This window comes from Phaethon aethereus, assembly GCF_964289735.1.
Source record: "Phaethon aethereus genome assembly, chromosome: 23".
Classification (NCBI taxonomy): domain Eukaryota; kingdom Metazoa; phylum Chordata; class Aves; order Phaethontiformes; family Phaethontidae; genus Phaethon; species Phaethon aethereus.
In genome coordinates, this window is record NC_138599.1 from 5883420 (window position 1) to 5897621 (window position 14202).

The 14202-nt window shown below is 42.9% G+C and overlaps 1 protein-coding gene across 1 annotated transcript in view; it reads right to left on the reverse strand.

Moving 5' to 3' along the window:
* Nucleotides 1-1184: 1184 nt before the first annotated feature.
* Nucleotides 1185-14202, reverse strand: part of PRDM10 (PR/SET domain 10) — a gene marked incomplete at both ends in the record, with an annotated part of 33657 nt that continues 20639 nt past the window's right edge. The window contains 11 exons of the mRNA XM_082009967.1: nucleotides 1185-1421; nucleotides 2462-2574; nucleotides 3198-3366; nucleotides 4026-4166; nucleotides 5416-5586; nucleotides 6700-6843; nucleotides 7457-7657; nucleotides 8766-8876; nucleotides 9669-9848; nucleotides 10826-10981; nucleotides 12901-13248. Coding sequence (XP_081866093.1) covers nucleotides 1185-1421; nucleotides 2462-2574; nucleotides 3198-3366; nucleotides 4026-4166; nucleotides 5416-5586; nucleotides 6700-6843; nucleotides 7457-7657; nucleotides 8766-8876; nucleotides 9669-9848; nucleotides 10826-10981; nucleotides 12901-13248 — 1971 coding nt within the window. The remainder of the gene's footprint in view (nucleotides 1422-2461; nucleotides 2575-3197; nucleotides 3367-4025; nucleotides 4167-5415; nucleotides 5587-6699; nucleotides 6844-7456; nucleotides 7658-8765; nucleotides 8877-9668; nucleotides 9849-10825; nucleotides 10982-12900; nucleotides 13249-14202) is intronic.

The following is a 14202-nucleotide window of genomic DNA, read 5'->3' on the forward strand; positions in this document are numbered from 1 at the left end:
CAACCCTCACATGGCTTTCTGTGTCTCATAAGTAGTGGTCCACCAGCATGTTTCTTCTATGCTTCCTGAGTCCAGGGCTGGTCATTTTATGGAACTGTCCAAAGGAATTACAGTGCATTGTTAACAACGTATTTGGAAAGAAATCAAAAAGTAACCAACTCTCCATCCAGTCTTCAAGGGAAAAAAACAAAAAAGTATGTCCGCTTTGAGGTGGGAACAGAGTTAACTAGCCTGCATCTTCACAGAGGTCTGCTCCTGTACCCTCATTTTCTCCTGGCAAAACTATCTTTAGGTCACAGCAGAAGCTGCTAGGCAGGCTGAGCTGAGCCTTTTTTGTTTACAGGCAAAAAGGCAATTTTCTCTGCAAATGCTGGAGGGGAAAAGAGATAACAGCGGCTCCTTACTACCCTTACGTGCTACTATGCTTTTGATCAGTTTGTTCCAAACAGCACAGGTTTAAGACTGCACTTTCCCTTCTTCCTGGAACTGCTTGGTAAAATAGGGCGGGGCAGCATGTAAACAGTTCTTGAGGGTTGGGAAAAAAAAAAAAATAATTTAATGGACTGCTTCGGCACATCTTCACAGCTTCATTGTTATATCCATCCCTGCACATGTATGTGCGGAGCCACTGCTTTGCTGCTGCTGCTCTTTTGCTCCAGGCAGTCTGCTTGCATCAAGCTGGCATATTCCCTTTCACCTTGGCTGCTGAAACAATGCCACAGGAAGCAGCTCTGCCATATTCTGGCAATTTACATTATGTCCTCCTGTTTAACAGCTCCTATTAAAAATATACATACAACATAATCTGCCAGTTAGCCTTCAGTTAGGCAAGCTTTTTCCCATACAATTGAAAGAAAAAGTTGTTTACTGGAGACACTTCCAAAAAGGAAAAATAAGGGTCAGCAGACATGCCAAAAATAAAGTCCAGAGCAAGCAGAGGTTTCACTTCTCCTCTTGTTCTTTTTGTTAAAAGCTGCATAAAATGGCATCCTAGAAGGATTTTGAGGGTACTTCTTCATGGTCACTGGGGACTTAAACCCTCTTAAAGCATTAAAAAGAGCTCCAAGATTTTAGCTGAAGTTATGTGGGCATATACTTTCAGACATATTGAGCCCCAGGATACCCATGTATCTGGGCTTTCAGGGAAGGTGACAAGTACAAGCAAATGACAACGCAAGGCAGCTTCATTCGTGTTCTGCTGAGAAAGTTCTTGGTTTAGCGATGTGCACTTCACTGCCGCCGTTGCCGTTGGTGGTTGTAGTGATTATGTACTGGGTAGTTTGCTGCTGAGCGCTCGTTTGCGATTCCAAGGTATCCGTGTGGGCTGGCGGCTGGGAAACACCGACCTGTACCTCGCTGGAGAGCGAAGAGTTTTGTTTGACATCCAGATCAGGCTGACCTTCAGATATCACATAGTGAGTCTGCATGGGGAATATAAAAAAATTAAGTAATGATTGTTGCATCTCCTGTAGCTTTTCCATTTTAATAGTCTGTAACTTTCCTGTTGTCGTGCTGGAAGACATTTTGGTATGAACAAGGAACTTTGAAATTAAGTTGTATTTCATTTAAATGTATTTGAGAGCAACATAATCTTTGTCCTTTGTTTTGAAGTACATTGCACTGCTTTGCATTTGGTTAACTTACAAACGGTTAAACTATTTGCACAATTAACCCATCAGTACAAAATTCAAGTAGCAATTTTTAATATAACTATTCTGAAAGTTTTTTCTATTTTCCACATGTTCTAGCAGAAGCTGCATTTCCAGTGTCCAGTATCAATGCAGTACAACAGCCTGCCTCCTTATGCCAGACTGCTTACTAGGTAACACGACAGTAACTCTTCGATAGCTTTCTGTTATCCGTAGGATTACAGAATGAGAAATATTTCCAGAAACTGCTCTGAAGTTTGCTTTAGTGGATACAGCTTACTCTCAGGTATTTTTAAAGCTATCAATACCACTAAATCATACCTTGCCTGCAAATGTGACTAAGGGAACATTTCAAACTTAAAGGGGTCATACATACAGGGGCCAGACAGCGTGAGCCTTGTAGATGGCTAGATGCAGACAACTACTTGTAATCACCAGATAAAAGGAGTATGATGCTACTTCAGAGAAAAAAAGAAAAAAGATCTTTTCCTCGATGCTCATGAAGATTATTTCCTGCCTTCTGTAATCAGAAGTTTACAACATTACTAGGAGCACTTTTCTCCTTAGCTTAGACACAACACATCATATCATTTCTTAGCTGTTTTGGCTATAGATTCTGCCCAGCAGGGAACTCGCTACCACTGTTACAGAAGGCCAACGCCCTTTCAGACTATACAGCCTGGACCTCTTTAGGTACACTATTATTCTCTACTCTCTGTGCCCCAGTCATCACTTTGGCAGTCCAAACTAAAGGCTTAAAGCCTCAGACATTATTCCGGATTAAAAAAAAAGGCCATGATTATTTTCCTTACCTGAGTAACTGCTTTCACTTGCCCCGTGTTGACAGTGGTAACCGGTGTACCTACAGCAGTCTCTGTGATCACGTACTGGCCTTGGGGAATGGTCATCATCTGAATCTCAGATGCTAAAAAATGGAAATTGGGGAGTCAAGACCTTCAGTCAAACTCAAAGACCACCTTGAAAGATAATGTCTTATGTCAGTAAGATTTTGAGCCTCAAACAGCAGCTGTTGAAGAGAAATTCAGGTACCGTAAAGCCTGTAAAACTGTACCTGTAAAACTCCACAGGCCTCAACAGAATTATGCCAGCTAACACCAGCTGCAGACTGGGCAATTCAGGCATAGACAACACATCCTGTTCTCACCCAAGAAATCACAGAATTACCACCCAGAGCTGCACGGACATGAGAAATCATTTCATGTCACAATTCTTTCAAGCATCCATCCAAATTTGAACAAGCTGCTATCCAACACAGGGATTCTTGCTGAATGCAAGTTCTTTGGAATAAAGAAGCCCAGTCTGCCTGCCCAAACCATGTATCTGATAATTATGCACCTACAGTAAAAAAGCTAGTACAACCATTTTCATTTGCCTAAAACCATTTATCTTCTTAGACCTCTATGAATATTAATCACAAAGCTCAATGAGCTCTGAAAATACTATCCCATTTGGTAGCTGGTGAAATGGAGCACATACTAGTCCCACACGCTAGCCAGACTACTAGTGAGAGCTACTGTTGACACTTACAATAGCTCCGAAATGAGTTCCATGTGCTGGGAAGATATGTGTGCTGAACCGACGACCCTTGCTGCTGCTGGAGGGCTTGGTTTGGTGTCGATGCAGTTGTCTGCATCTGCGAGGGGCTGAGTTCCTGCTGAGATTGTTGTGAGGAGGGACTCAAAGGCTGACCCCCAACCTAGGAAAAAGAAAAAAAAGAAAAGGTATATGTGTTCTCGGTGTACTAAGGATTGCATACCTCTGCACTGTTACAAACATATTCTTCTCATTAAGGGAAAACACGGGGCAGGGGTAGCAGGTTCTATAGCATATCAAGCACAAGAACTGCAAAGCTCTCCTCCCTCTCCTCCAACTTGCTTCATGGTTAGTAAGAGGAGATTGGGAAGCTAAAGTAGAGACATTGCTTGCTAAAGGTTATATAGCAAGTCTGTGGCAGAGAACTGAGATGAGAGGCTAAATACTACCCAACAGCATGAAGAGCTGGACTTCAAATATTTGAGGAATGCCAGTTTCTATTTGCATCTTTCAATTGGCTACTTTATTTAAGCTGCAACTGTGTCTGTTCCCAGCCATTTATCTCTACCTTGTATACACTGTCAGGAAAAAAAACCCAAACACAAACCAAAACACAACCACGCAACAAAAAACCCAAACAAAACCACAACAAAACACCCCCACACACCGTAGGGGCATCTGGTAACTACTTGATGGTCTGAGAGATGTTCATATGTGTTCCTTTAAATGACATACAAAAGGCTGTCCTACATCAGTAGATGTAATATGCCAGCTGAGCAGACTGGTAGGGAAAACATTTCCTGCAAGAGAAGAGTGAAATACCTGTGATGATGACTGAGTTGCCGGCGACGGCTCTGTGACCTGGATGTGCTGCACCTGGATAGCATGCTGGGTGTATGTCTGGGGGTCATGAAGCTGCCCAACATCCACTGTGGAGTGCTGGGACTGGTGAGGTGAGGTAGCCTGGAAAAAATAAAATCAAAGCAGAGGCGTATACTTCAAATTCTTCACAGAAGCAGCCATGTAAACCTGTTCTGTGATACAAGGTCTGGAACAATGAGGTATGAGCCTTAGTGAGGCCATGCAGCACTGCCATTCAAGCCTGTGTTTACCCTCTTTGTACTCCTGGGAGATAAAGATGTACACTTAACAGATGTAATGGCACTGAGATGGTTACATCTTGGGGATACCCATCGAAAGGCCTTGCCTAAGGTCATACAGGCTGTTGGGGGCACAGGCTGCACTCAAATCAAAGGCTCTAAAAACCAGGATTAGTGTCAACCACTGGACCATCCTTCTTTGTAAGCATCTTTCTGTAAAACATATATGTAGTCAAGACCTGCGTATCCAATACTGTAGTTTGGCATAGCTCTGTCTCAAGACAAGTGCTCAGAGTCTTCCTGATTAAAGGCTTTTTTGAATGCCACCTGCTAATGGTGCCAATTGGAGTAATTTAATTACAAGTCTCAAATCTTGACAAAATTAATATTAGCTGCAGGAATCTCTCTATTCATGCCATAGTATCGTTAGAACAGCCACAGTCACTATTAACTGTAGCTATTGTTTAGGCCTTTATTAACCAAATTCATAACCTAATTTGTAATGAGGGGCCAGAGAGAACATGGAATTTTAGCTTCACCCAGCGGACGATAGACTTGAAGGCTACAGCCATTTCCTACAGCTGCTCGAGTTATTTTCCTCAGCTCAGTTACTCCTAATTACACTCTGCTTTTCTTGTCAGGAGGCTGTGAGCATCATAGAGAACGAATTTTCTAATAGATGATATAAAGGGAAAAGGCAAGTGCTTTCTGTACTTTCAAATTTTGGCTCTGGCTCTCCAAGAACAAGGAAGTACAAATTTTGTCTCCTCAACTGCAAAAATGGGTCGCCCACTGACCCACTTCTGCAGCTGCTGGAAAACCTTCCTACAGCAGACTCGAGCAAAGGTGCCCAGATGGGTAGAACTAAATTAGGACTGTGTTGAGATGTTTCCAACAAGCTGATCACGACTGGCAGGACTCTTTATGCTCGGTACACGATGCTTACAATGGGAACCGTAAGAATTATCTGTCAATTTATCTGTAAAAAAGTACTCTGCACCACATTTTCTAACTATTACTTAACAAACCTCTGAGCACTATAGCCCCAGGAAAGCACAGGCTTGCTATGGAGGGAGTCAAAAGCACATCAAGTCCCCCAGCAGGTTACTCACCTGGGCCACTTGAACAACCTGCAGCTGTATGTGTTGAGGCTGCTGCAAGCCAGTTGTAGACTGAGACACAGGGATGTACTGGATTCGCTGGTAATCTCCCTGGGGAGTTCGATAGTCTGTTGTGAGGGTCTGGGATATCTCCGTCATCGCTTGTGTCAGTAAATCTGTTGTCTGAGCGGGGAGAGAGAGATACAGACCATCATCACATACCGTCTGCTGGCTTGAATACTTTTGCAGGGCTGTAGTTCTTTCATCACACTGAATCTACACTTGCATCGTTGGGCCTAGTCATTTATTTACAAGAGCTTAATGTGTACAGAGGATGGGGTCACAAGCAATCACCAAGGATCGTCCACTAGGATTGCTCTCTTCTGTCTAAATGCTCATCAGGACCATTAACATACAATAGTAATAAAGTTATTTTAATCTTCTGACTTAACAGTATTCTATTAGACAACAAAAATCCTGCATTTCTAAAGAGTTGACCTGGAAACTGAAGCTCAAAAAGAGCTTCTCGGACATACTCTATCTTTCCTCTTCACCTGCCAGAGTGATACTTTTCTTGACAACTGTATTTCTACAGTGTTTAAAGACAGTTAGCACCTAATTGGGTTTACAAAGCCAACAGCATCCCGGTTGAAACTGCTCATTTTCAAGCAAAACAGTCTTTTATCCAGTCTCAGTCTTCAAATCGGAAGTTTTAAACTGTGATTAATAAGGTTTTTAAAACTATGCAGCATCCCAGCACTACTAAAGGACACAAGAATGATGTTCTAGTCTCAGCTTCCACTTCTGTAGCAGCTGATGTATTAACAGTGGAGATTAGCCACTGGAGGCTCATATCGCTCAGTTCTGTGCTGTCCAGAGGATTACAGAAAGATTTTGACTCCCCAGTCATCGTTAAACATGTTCTGTTGATCCCGAGGACTGCAAGCACCTCAAGAGAACAGTCCCAGTGAAAATCCACCAGATGTGTATTCCTGAGTTAATTAGGCATATGTGAAAGTATTACGAGGAGTCAGTAGCATATGGGTCTAAATGAGAAAAGGGAATGGAGGAGGGAAAAAAGACAAATCCTTAGAGCTCCAAAAAGAGAAATACATAGCTCCTGGCAGAGCAAAACTACACCACACGGATTCAGGAACGGAAGTGATCTCAAATAACGTCCTAACAGACACTTTAAAATGACATCTGCCAAATAAACAGCAAGAGTACTATACCAGAGGGCTTCTGTTCTATTTGTTTCCCTCCATTGGCCCGATCTAATGTGTCTTGAATCCTTACCACAACAGTCTCCCCGGTAGCGCTGTCGGTGGTTAGAACGGCAGGAGTGGAACTGATGACAGCTGTCGCCAGCGGGGCGTGTATTGTGTTAGGGAGCTGAGCAAACTCCGGGTGCTTCTTGCGAATGTGTTGTACCATCTTCGTCTACGCGCAGATACAAAAGAGCATTAGAAAGATGGTCAGTAACACTGCTTCGGGCCAACTGAAATCAAAACAGCCCTGCGGACTGCAGCTTTTAGGTTTCCCTCAGTAAAGCAGCATCAAGATTCACACTATGGGATGCTCTGGTCAGCAAGAAGGAAATAAAGACCACCAAGTTGGCTGCCGATTAGAGGTATCTAAATATTGCCCCAAATGCCCCAAATGTCACAGCCCATAAACTTTTTACACCAACACAGCCACATATTTTCCAGAGGTCACCTTTTCTGCATTTTGTTTCCCTGCTCCCCTCCCTTGTAACTATCAGTGAGCGGTTTCCGAGCTTTTCTGTTTGTGACTGCTCTGATAACACTTCCATGTCTTCTTCCAAGCTCATGCCCTCTATGTGAAAGTATTATGAGGAGTCAGTAGCATATGGGTCTATAGGACATAACACGAGCAGTAGGCTCCGCCTGTATTGTCAGCACGCAGCATGAAACCAGCGCTCTGACTCAGAATGAAAGAGCCTTGCTTGCAGACTGACAGATGATGGAGACCATGGTGAAAAAGCACCACCAGGGAGAGGCTGTCTTCTGAGGCTATGAGACAACCCCTGTACCTTACTGCTGTACTGCTTGGAACAGTGAGGACAGCAGACCGGAGGGGTGGCTATGGTGCCCGTCAGCTGGGTGTGGGTGCTCAGCATGGGATCCGGTTCTCCTGGGCCCGCAGGGCGCAGTTTCCGGATACTTGGAGGTAGCTCAGCACCAGGATGGTTCTTCAGGATGTGTGCTTTGCGTTTACTGGCACTCTTGTACACCTGCAGGGTAAAGATTTGGAATGAAAATGGTGTAATCCTTAAGTCTGTGCAAAACCCAGCTACCAGTTACCTTTATCTGGAAGGTCTGTATGTCGGTTTAGACAGCACCATTAGTTAAATCCCCAAACCATTCCAACATAATGCGTGAATATACATACACCTCCCAGTGTTTAATCAACCTGTAAAAGCAACTCCTCCTTGTGTAGCATGCAGAAGCTGTTTGAAAACATGTTGTACGCCACAACAAAACATCAAAGCAGGGCAGGAAGGTAAGAGGAAAACCTTTTTTCTTCTGACATTTGACCTTCAAGTATCAGGCAAGACACTGATCACCAAAGCTGTAACTGTTCCAATGTTAATTTGTTATGAGGATTGATGCCTCCACTCTCACTCAAAGCATCAAATTCTTCTAATAGCCTTCAGTGAGCAACATATTTTTTAATTCTTTTTAGGCACATCAACAAACGAATTTTCTGTAATATTGTTTAAAACTATCCCTTTTTTTCCCCCCTTTAAACAAAAGGAAGGAGGCATCACAGAAAGATGTACCGAGGATAACGACAGTCAAAATACACTCCCTGGTAAATTAAGGCCCACATACATAAAAAGCAAAGGCTATGGAATAAGAACAGGAACCCAAAGGCAGTGCAGAAGAAGCTTCAGGCTCCACTGAACACTGGGAATTACTAGCATGTGACTAAGTAAGCAGCTTAAAATAAAAGGGGCTAGAGACTAACTTTTACGAGTGATACAGAAACCAAAAGAACTTAGTGCTCAGGAATTATAGGCAGATAGGATCCTTAGTCCTGGCCTGCAAAAAGCGATACAGGACTAGAGGTGGGTGACTGCTTGCTGGATCACAGCATTTAAGTTTTCCAACTCCAAAGACAGCAGAAAAGGGGAACTGCAGTTTTCAATTAGTATTCAGCTGCCTTGGCATAAGTGCATTTCGTCTTAATTTTTTTTTGGACAATACTGCAGGAATGTTGCTGGCAAACACCTCAAAAAAACAGCCACAAACCCTGCCAGATGTCTCTACGCAGAGACAAATTGGTTGCATACAGGTCTAGGACTGAGCTACCCTTTGAGGGGTGACTTCCTTACATACCTTATCACAGTACTGACAGAAGTAATCTCTGTTGGGTTTGATGATGGGCAACGTGAGCTCTGGCACCTCTTCTATTTTCATGTCTGGGTGTCTCTTTGATAAATGATTCACCTTAGGAGGAAGAAACAAAGAGAACAAGAGAGCATATTACAGCTGGAAGCCAAGCAATTGCTGCTTCTCCTAGACACGGATAACAGCAAAACCAAAACTCTAATGATGCTAGCCAGCAGCATCAGAAGCATTTGCTGCTGCAAGGGTTATTGTGCATTCAGTCAGCTGCTGAAGGTAAACATCTTCTTGTTAGATCTCATTTACAGTTTCTCTAATCAAAGTAAGATGGGAAGGGGTAAAATACCTTGCCAGAGCTCTCCTGCAGCTGAGAGGGAGATAATGTAAAGGACCTCTGCCCAGGGAAGCCTTTGCTAGCAGAGATAACAACCCTCATGAAATACTTGCAAATAAGGTCTCTTGCTGCATAATACCCTTTACAGATTGGCAGTTACAGGGCACGGCCAGGAGAGGCCACTCAAGAAGGGGGAGAAACAAAAAGACAGGCAAGACAGGAAAACTGAGGCAGTAAGGCTGAACTCGGCAATATATTAATCTCATGTTCCGTTAAATATATTTCACAATCAATCAGCATTACTTAGTGTTGAGATACGGTAGTGACAACCAGACATACAACACAGGCAATGAAATACACAAAGGCACACAGTTGCTGAAGAGACAAAAAAAAAAAAAAAGATAGATATATATATATATAATCTCATTCAGCTACAAAATTCTCCCAGGTTCACAGCACCCTTTTGTTCCAACCATTGGAATTCCATCCCGATTCCTTAAACTATTCATCAACGTTGAGTACAGAAGTTGTAAGAGAAGCTAGAGCACACAGACACTCACCAACATCCCCCTCCGGCGGAAACCCATCATACAGAGTCGGCACTTGAACATGAAGCTTTCGTAGTCGCTGGAAGCTATCCGAGGCTTGAATGTTTTCGAGCGGCTAATTCGATCAGCTTTCTTGGCCTCCCTCTCTGGGTTGTGCATCCTCTGCATGTGCTCTCGCAGTTTGTCTTTCCTCTAGGGAAAGGGCAATCGGGGAGAAAAATATCAGCACCACTTACTGCCTTACTACCTGTTACAAGGAAGTACCACAATGTAAATTGTTCAGAGATCTCTCTACGGCTTTTCCTCTCCCGTGATGCCATGAGATACAGTTGCATGCTCAGTGTCGGACAACTCAGCAGGAACCCTTTGGGCTTAGGTTTATCCTTCAAACCAAGCTGAGGTTGCTCAGCCACAAAAGCAGGAGCCAAGCTAATGCTAGTTTAGCAGCTTCTGTGAGAACAAACCCCTCCACTCTGGCCTTTCTTTGAGTTTATCTAAGATATTAGTGTTCAACGCTATATGGCTGGAAACCTCAAGTCCTACAACAGTACTGAACCTACTGCCCAGATGAAATCCAGCCCCTCTGGACACACGTTGTCTAGAATGTGTTTCTTCACCCAAAAAGTATCCACTCCCTCAGTATCCTATAAGAAACTAAGTGACAAGGAGCAGGCTGCTGCCACCACAGTTTACCTGGCTCTCAGTCTGCTCCATCTGTTCTGATGGGATCTGGAAAGACATCGGGACATCATACGCTGACAAGATGGATGCCATGAGCACAGGCACCTCGGCCATGAATATTATTAATCCACTGATATCAGCAAGAAGTTTTCTTAACATAAGCAATACAACCCAAGCATCTGGCAATTGAGCTATATAGTGACCCACTTCTTAACGAGCAGCTGAAACTTCCTTTGCTGTTTAATTATTAGAAATAAGATCTCATAGATGAGACATTCTGTTAAGCAGAGCGTGCTGGGGTGGATCTTGCCGCTTGTCCACCAGCTCACACACGACACAAAGCAGTGCACGCAACTTGCAGGCAAGTCTAGCATGTTTACGCTTTAGTTTCTTCCACCTTTGAGAACATGAGCTTCTCTACTTGAAGGAGAGTACAGAGTAGTGCTCTCCACCTGTATTGGGAATGATCCAGTCAAGAGTCATCTTACCTTGAACTGCTTGCCACATGTGGAGCACAGGAAGTCTTTGCGGTCTGAGTGTCGTAACATGTGGAGTCGCAGCTTGTCAGGACGGCAGAAAGCCTTGTCGCATTCGGTACACTGGTAAATCTTTTCTGAATGGAAGCTGCGTACGTGTTTCTTGACCTAGAATTGCAGATCAGAGAAAAATGGAATTTATTTACAAGAGAAGAATGTGCAGTAGAGCAGTCTAGGAAACTCTTAGCGAAAAGGGGAAAGGAAAAAGATTCTAAGAGTTCTCTCATCTGCTTTGGTTTAGTAAGTATTTTATCAGAACAGTTGATGTCTTGACAATAGTTTCTACAAAGCCATAACATCTTTATTATGCATCTGGATGCACCATTTCATAGAATCATGGAATCTTTGGGTTGAAAGGGACCTTTTAAGGTCATCTAGTCCAACCCCCCTGCACTGAGCAGGAGGGTCGGACTTGACAATTTCCTCAAGACTGATTCTTGAAGGCATCGGCTATTGCACTGTTGGGCATTTAATGAGCAGCAAAAGTCCATGATGTACCAGTTTTACTGAATCATCCTTGAGTTAACACATTCACCTGAGGTTCATTATCTTTACTTCATTTATAAGAAACCTAAACACAGGGGCTAATTCCTTTCAATCAGAAAGAACAAGCTTGCAATTACAAACGGCAGAAACACCCCAGACTCAAGACAGAAAAGGATTTGCACGCCATTCCTGAATAGGAATTACTTTTGCATACTTTGGGACTATCCTTGACCTCTCCATGCATCTAGTGGTTTTTTCCCCACAATGAAGTAGCTAACGAGACTTGATATTTGAAATCCAAGCACTACTCAAGAAATGGGTCTCCCATTTGCCATCTTCTAATACTGATCATACATGGAACAACTTGGTACCTTATCTGTTCTGCATAAAAGTATTGAAGCAGGCAGCAACCTATGGTGACTGGACTTAAATTATTCACATAGCACCAAATAAAAAAAAAAAAATCATCTTTAAATTCCAAAATAGAGCTGAAAAGCTGGAAGAGAGCTGTGGGACCTTCTTCTGACTTGACCAGTTTCACAGGAAAGTTTATGGGGAATTAGGTTGCAGTACAGCATTTCTGAATCATCAAGATTTTTCCTTGTTCAACATTTACAGAAGATAAAGGGGTTTTTGCCAGGATGGAATTCTATTAATAAATCACTTTTCCCCATCCTTTCCTCTTTAACCTACTGGATAGTCTATCAGTTCCCATTACTTGACATAAACTGAAATGTAGAAATGCAGTTTAAGTCAGGCAGCTCAGTAAGACATCTCAACCTCTTTGTCCCTGTGAAGGATAATGAATATGTACATGGTACGTCTCCATTTTTTCTTAATGAACATCAAAATAGCATCCTTAAATTCTACTAACGATCTTCTCCAATGGCTCTGCACACTGCACAAAGTAGTTCCACTACTCACGACTCCACTGCAACCTCTCCTAAGCAGCGTGCAGAGGAGAGGAGGAATAAAGCACCCAACTGAAGACCAGGGAGGGGGGAAGTCAGCATTTTCTGCTTCCTGTTCTCTTCTGACATTTCTGCAAGGTGCTCACATGAATTATCCTGACCAAAAACAGTCAAGGGATTAAAAGATATTTGTATCACGTACAACCACACATTTTTTTGATTCAGAGTTTTAACAATGAAGGACCAGGTGTATTTAAGGACAAGCTGCATACAGCAAAAGACAATTCCTTTTTGTGCCGCAGATCTGTACTGACCAAAAGTATTCGGGACTGCTGCTTTAAGCATTTTCTGGGGATAAAGGACCACCTGTTCCACAGTACAGTGCCTTCTAATGCCAGATTGAAGTACCACATCTGATGATTTAGTGGAGAGAGAACTTCAGTGGCATAAGACAACAGCTAGCAATGCTTGGTCATTCTTCCTTTTTAATTTCTGACTGACATGGACCCCTTTATCTTCTGAGAATCAACTGACATGCAGCATTACACAAGAACAGTATTGAAGAATTCATAAACAGAGTGCTTGCAAGAGACCCGGAAAGCAGTGCTTCAAATCAGTACGGCATCTCACCTGGATAAAATCCGGAAAGCGTTTTTTGCAGGTAGGGCAGGTGAAATAGCCATCGTTGACATGAATTGCCACATGATCTTTAAGCAGATCCAAGCGGTCAAAGGACTCAGGACAGAAAATGCATGAGTATGTTTTCTGGTCCATGTGGAACTTCATGTGACTCTCGAGAGCACCGCTGTTGATGAAGCCCTTGTTGCAGATGTCACAAGTCAAAGGGCAGTTTCCTTCCCGTCCATGAAACCGCAAGTGCTGATCCAGTTTGTCCTTTTCGCGAAAGGCCTTCCCACACTGGAGGCATTTGAACGGGCGAAAGGATTTCCGTATGAACAGGTGCTGAAGAGCTGCATTCTGAAAGAACCATCAAAGAAGCCATTAGCTATTATGTATAGATTCCACATCCAAATACTTTCAAGATTAAATACACCAGATCATCGGTGAACAAAAAAAAAAAAAAAAGCTTTTTCATTATAGATACTGTCTCCACTTTCAGAAGGGAAGGCTGTGACAGGCAGAAGCTAAGGGATACACCTGCAGGTGCACACTGAGTTAGGAGAACGCAATGCAGGAGTTTCCTCTCCAGTCCCTGTTTTCTGCCGATTCAGCTAACTTTTGTCTTCAGCATGGCATTTTTCTGTAAAAAAACAACCAAAAAAACCCAAACCCCAACAAAAAACCCAAACAACTAAGTCCTCTCTGAAGTACAGACCTGGACCTGAGAAAAGCTGCAATTCCAGATGACTTTTGGGGATCGGGTCACAAGTTCAGCCACCGTACAAAGGAAGGGCGAGCTAGTGCCCTGCCTTTCACGCAGGAGCAGTGAAAAGCTAATGAAATTCCACAGCCATTTACAAAATCAGCTTCTGCACCAAAGGTCACCAGAGATGTGCAGCAGTGGTTTAGCATTGCCTGGAAAACTTCTGGTGGAACACACATTCAAGAGATGCTCGCCTAAACCTTTTTGTTATTATCAAAAAGAAGAATAGAGTTTCTAAACGTTACAGCAGGGGCAGAATGGCAGGTTTACAAGCAACAGGTAAGAACTTGTGAGCAATTCGCCTGTCTTTGCCATTTAGCATGTATCGAGTGTGAGAGCCTAAAAAAGAAGAAGAAAGATGAAAGACAAACACACTGGTGCTAAAGCAAGAGGAACTCTGATAGATTCTGTTGTCTATTCAAAGGCTAGTTGATTATACACAGTCAAACTTGAAACTGCTTTTCTTGGTATTGCAAGAAGCTTTAATAATATCAGGAATTGAGCAAAATGCATGTTGTGCGAATATGCATTTAAAAATTTAATACACT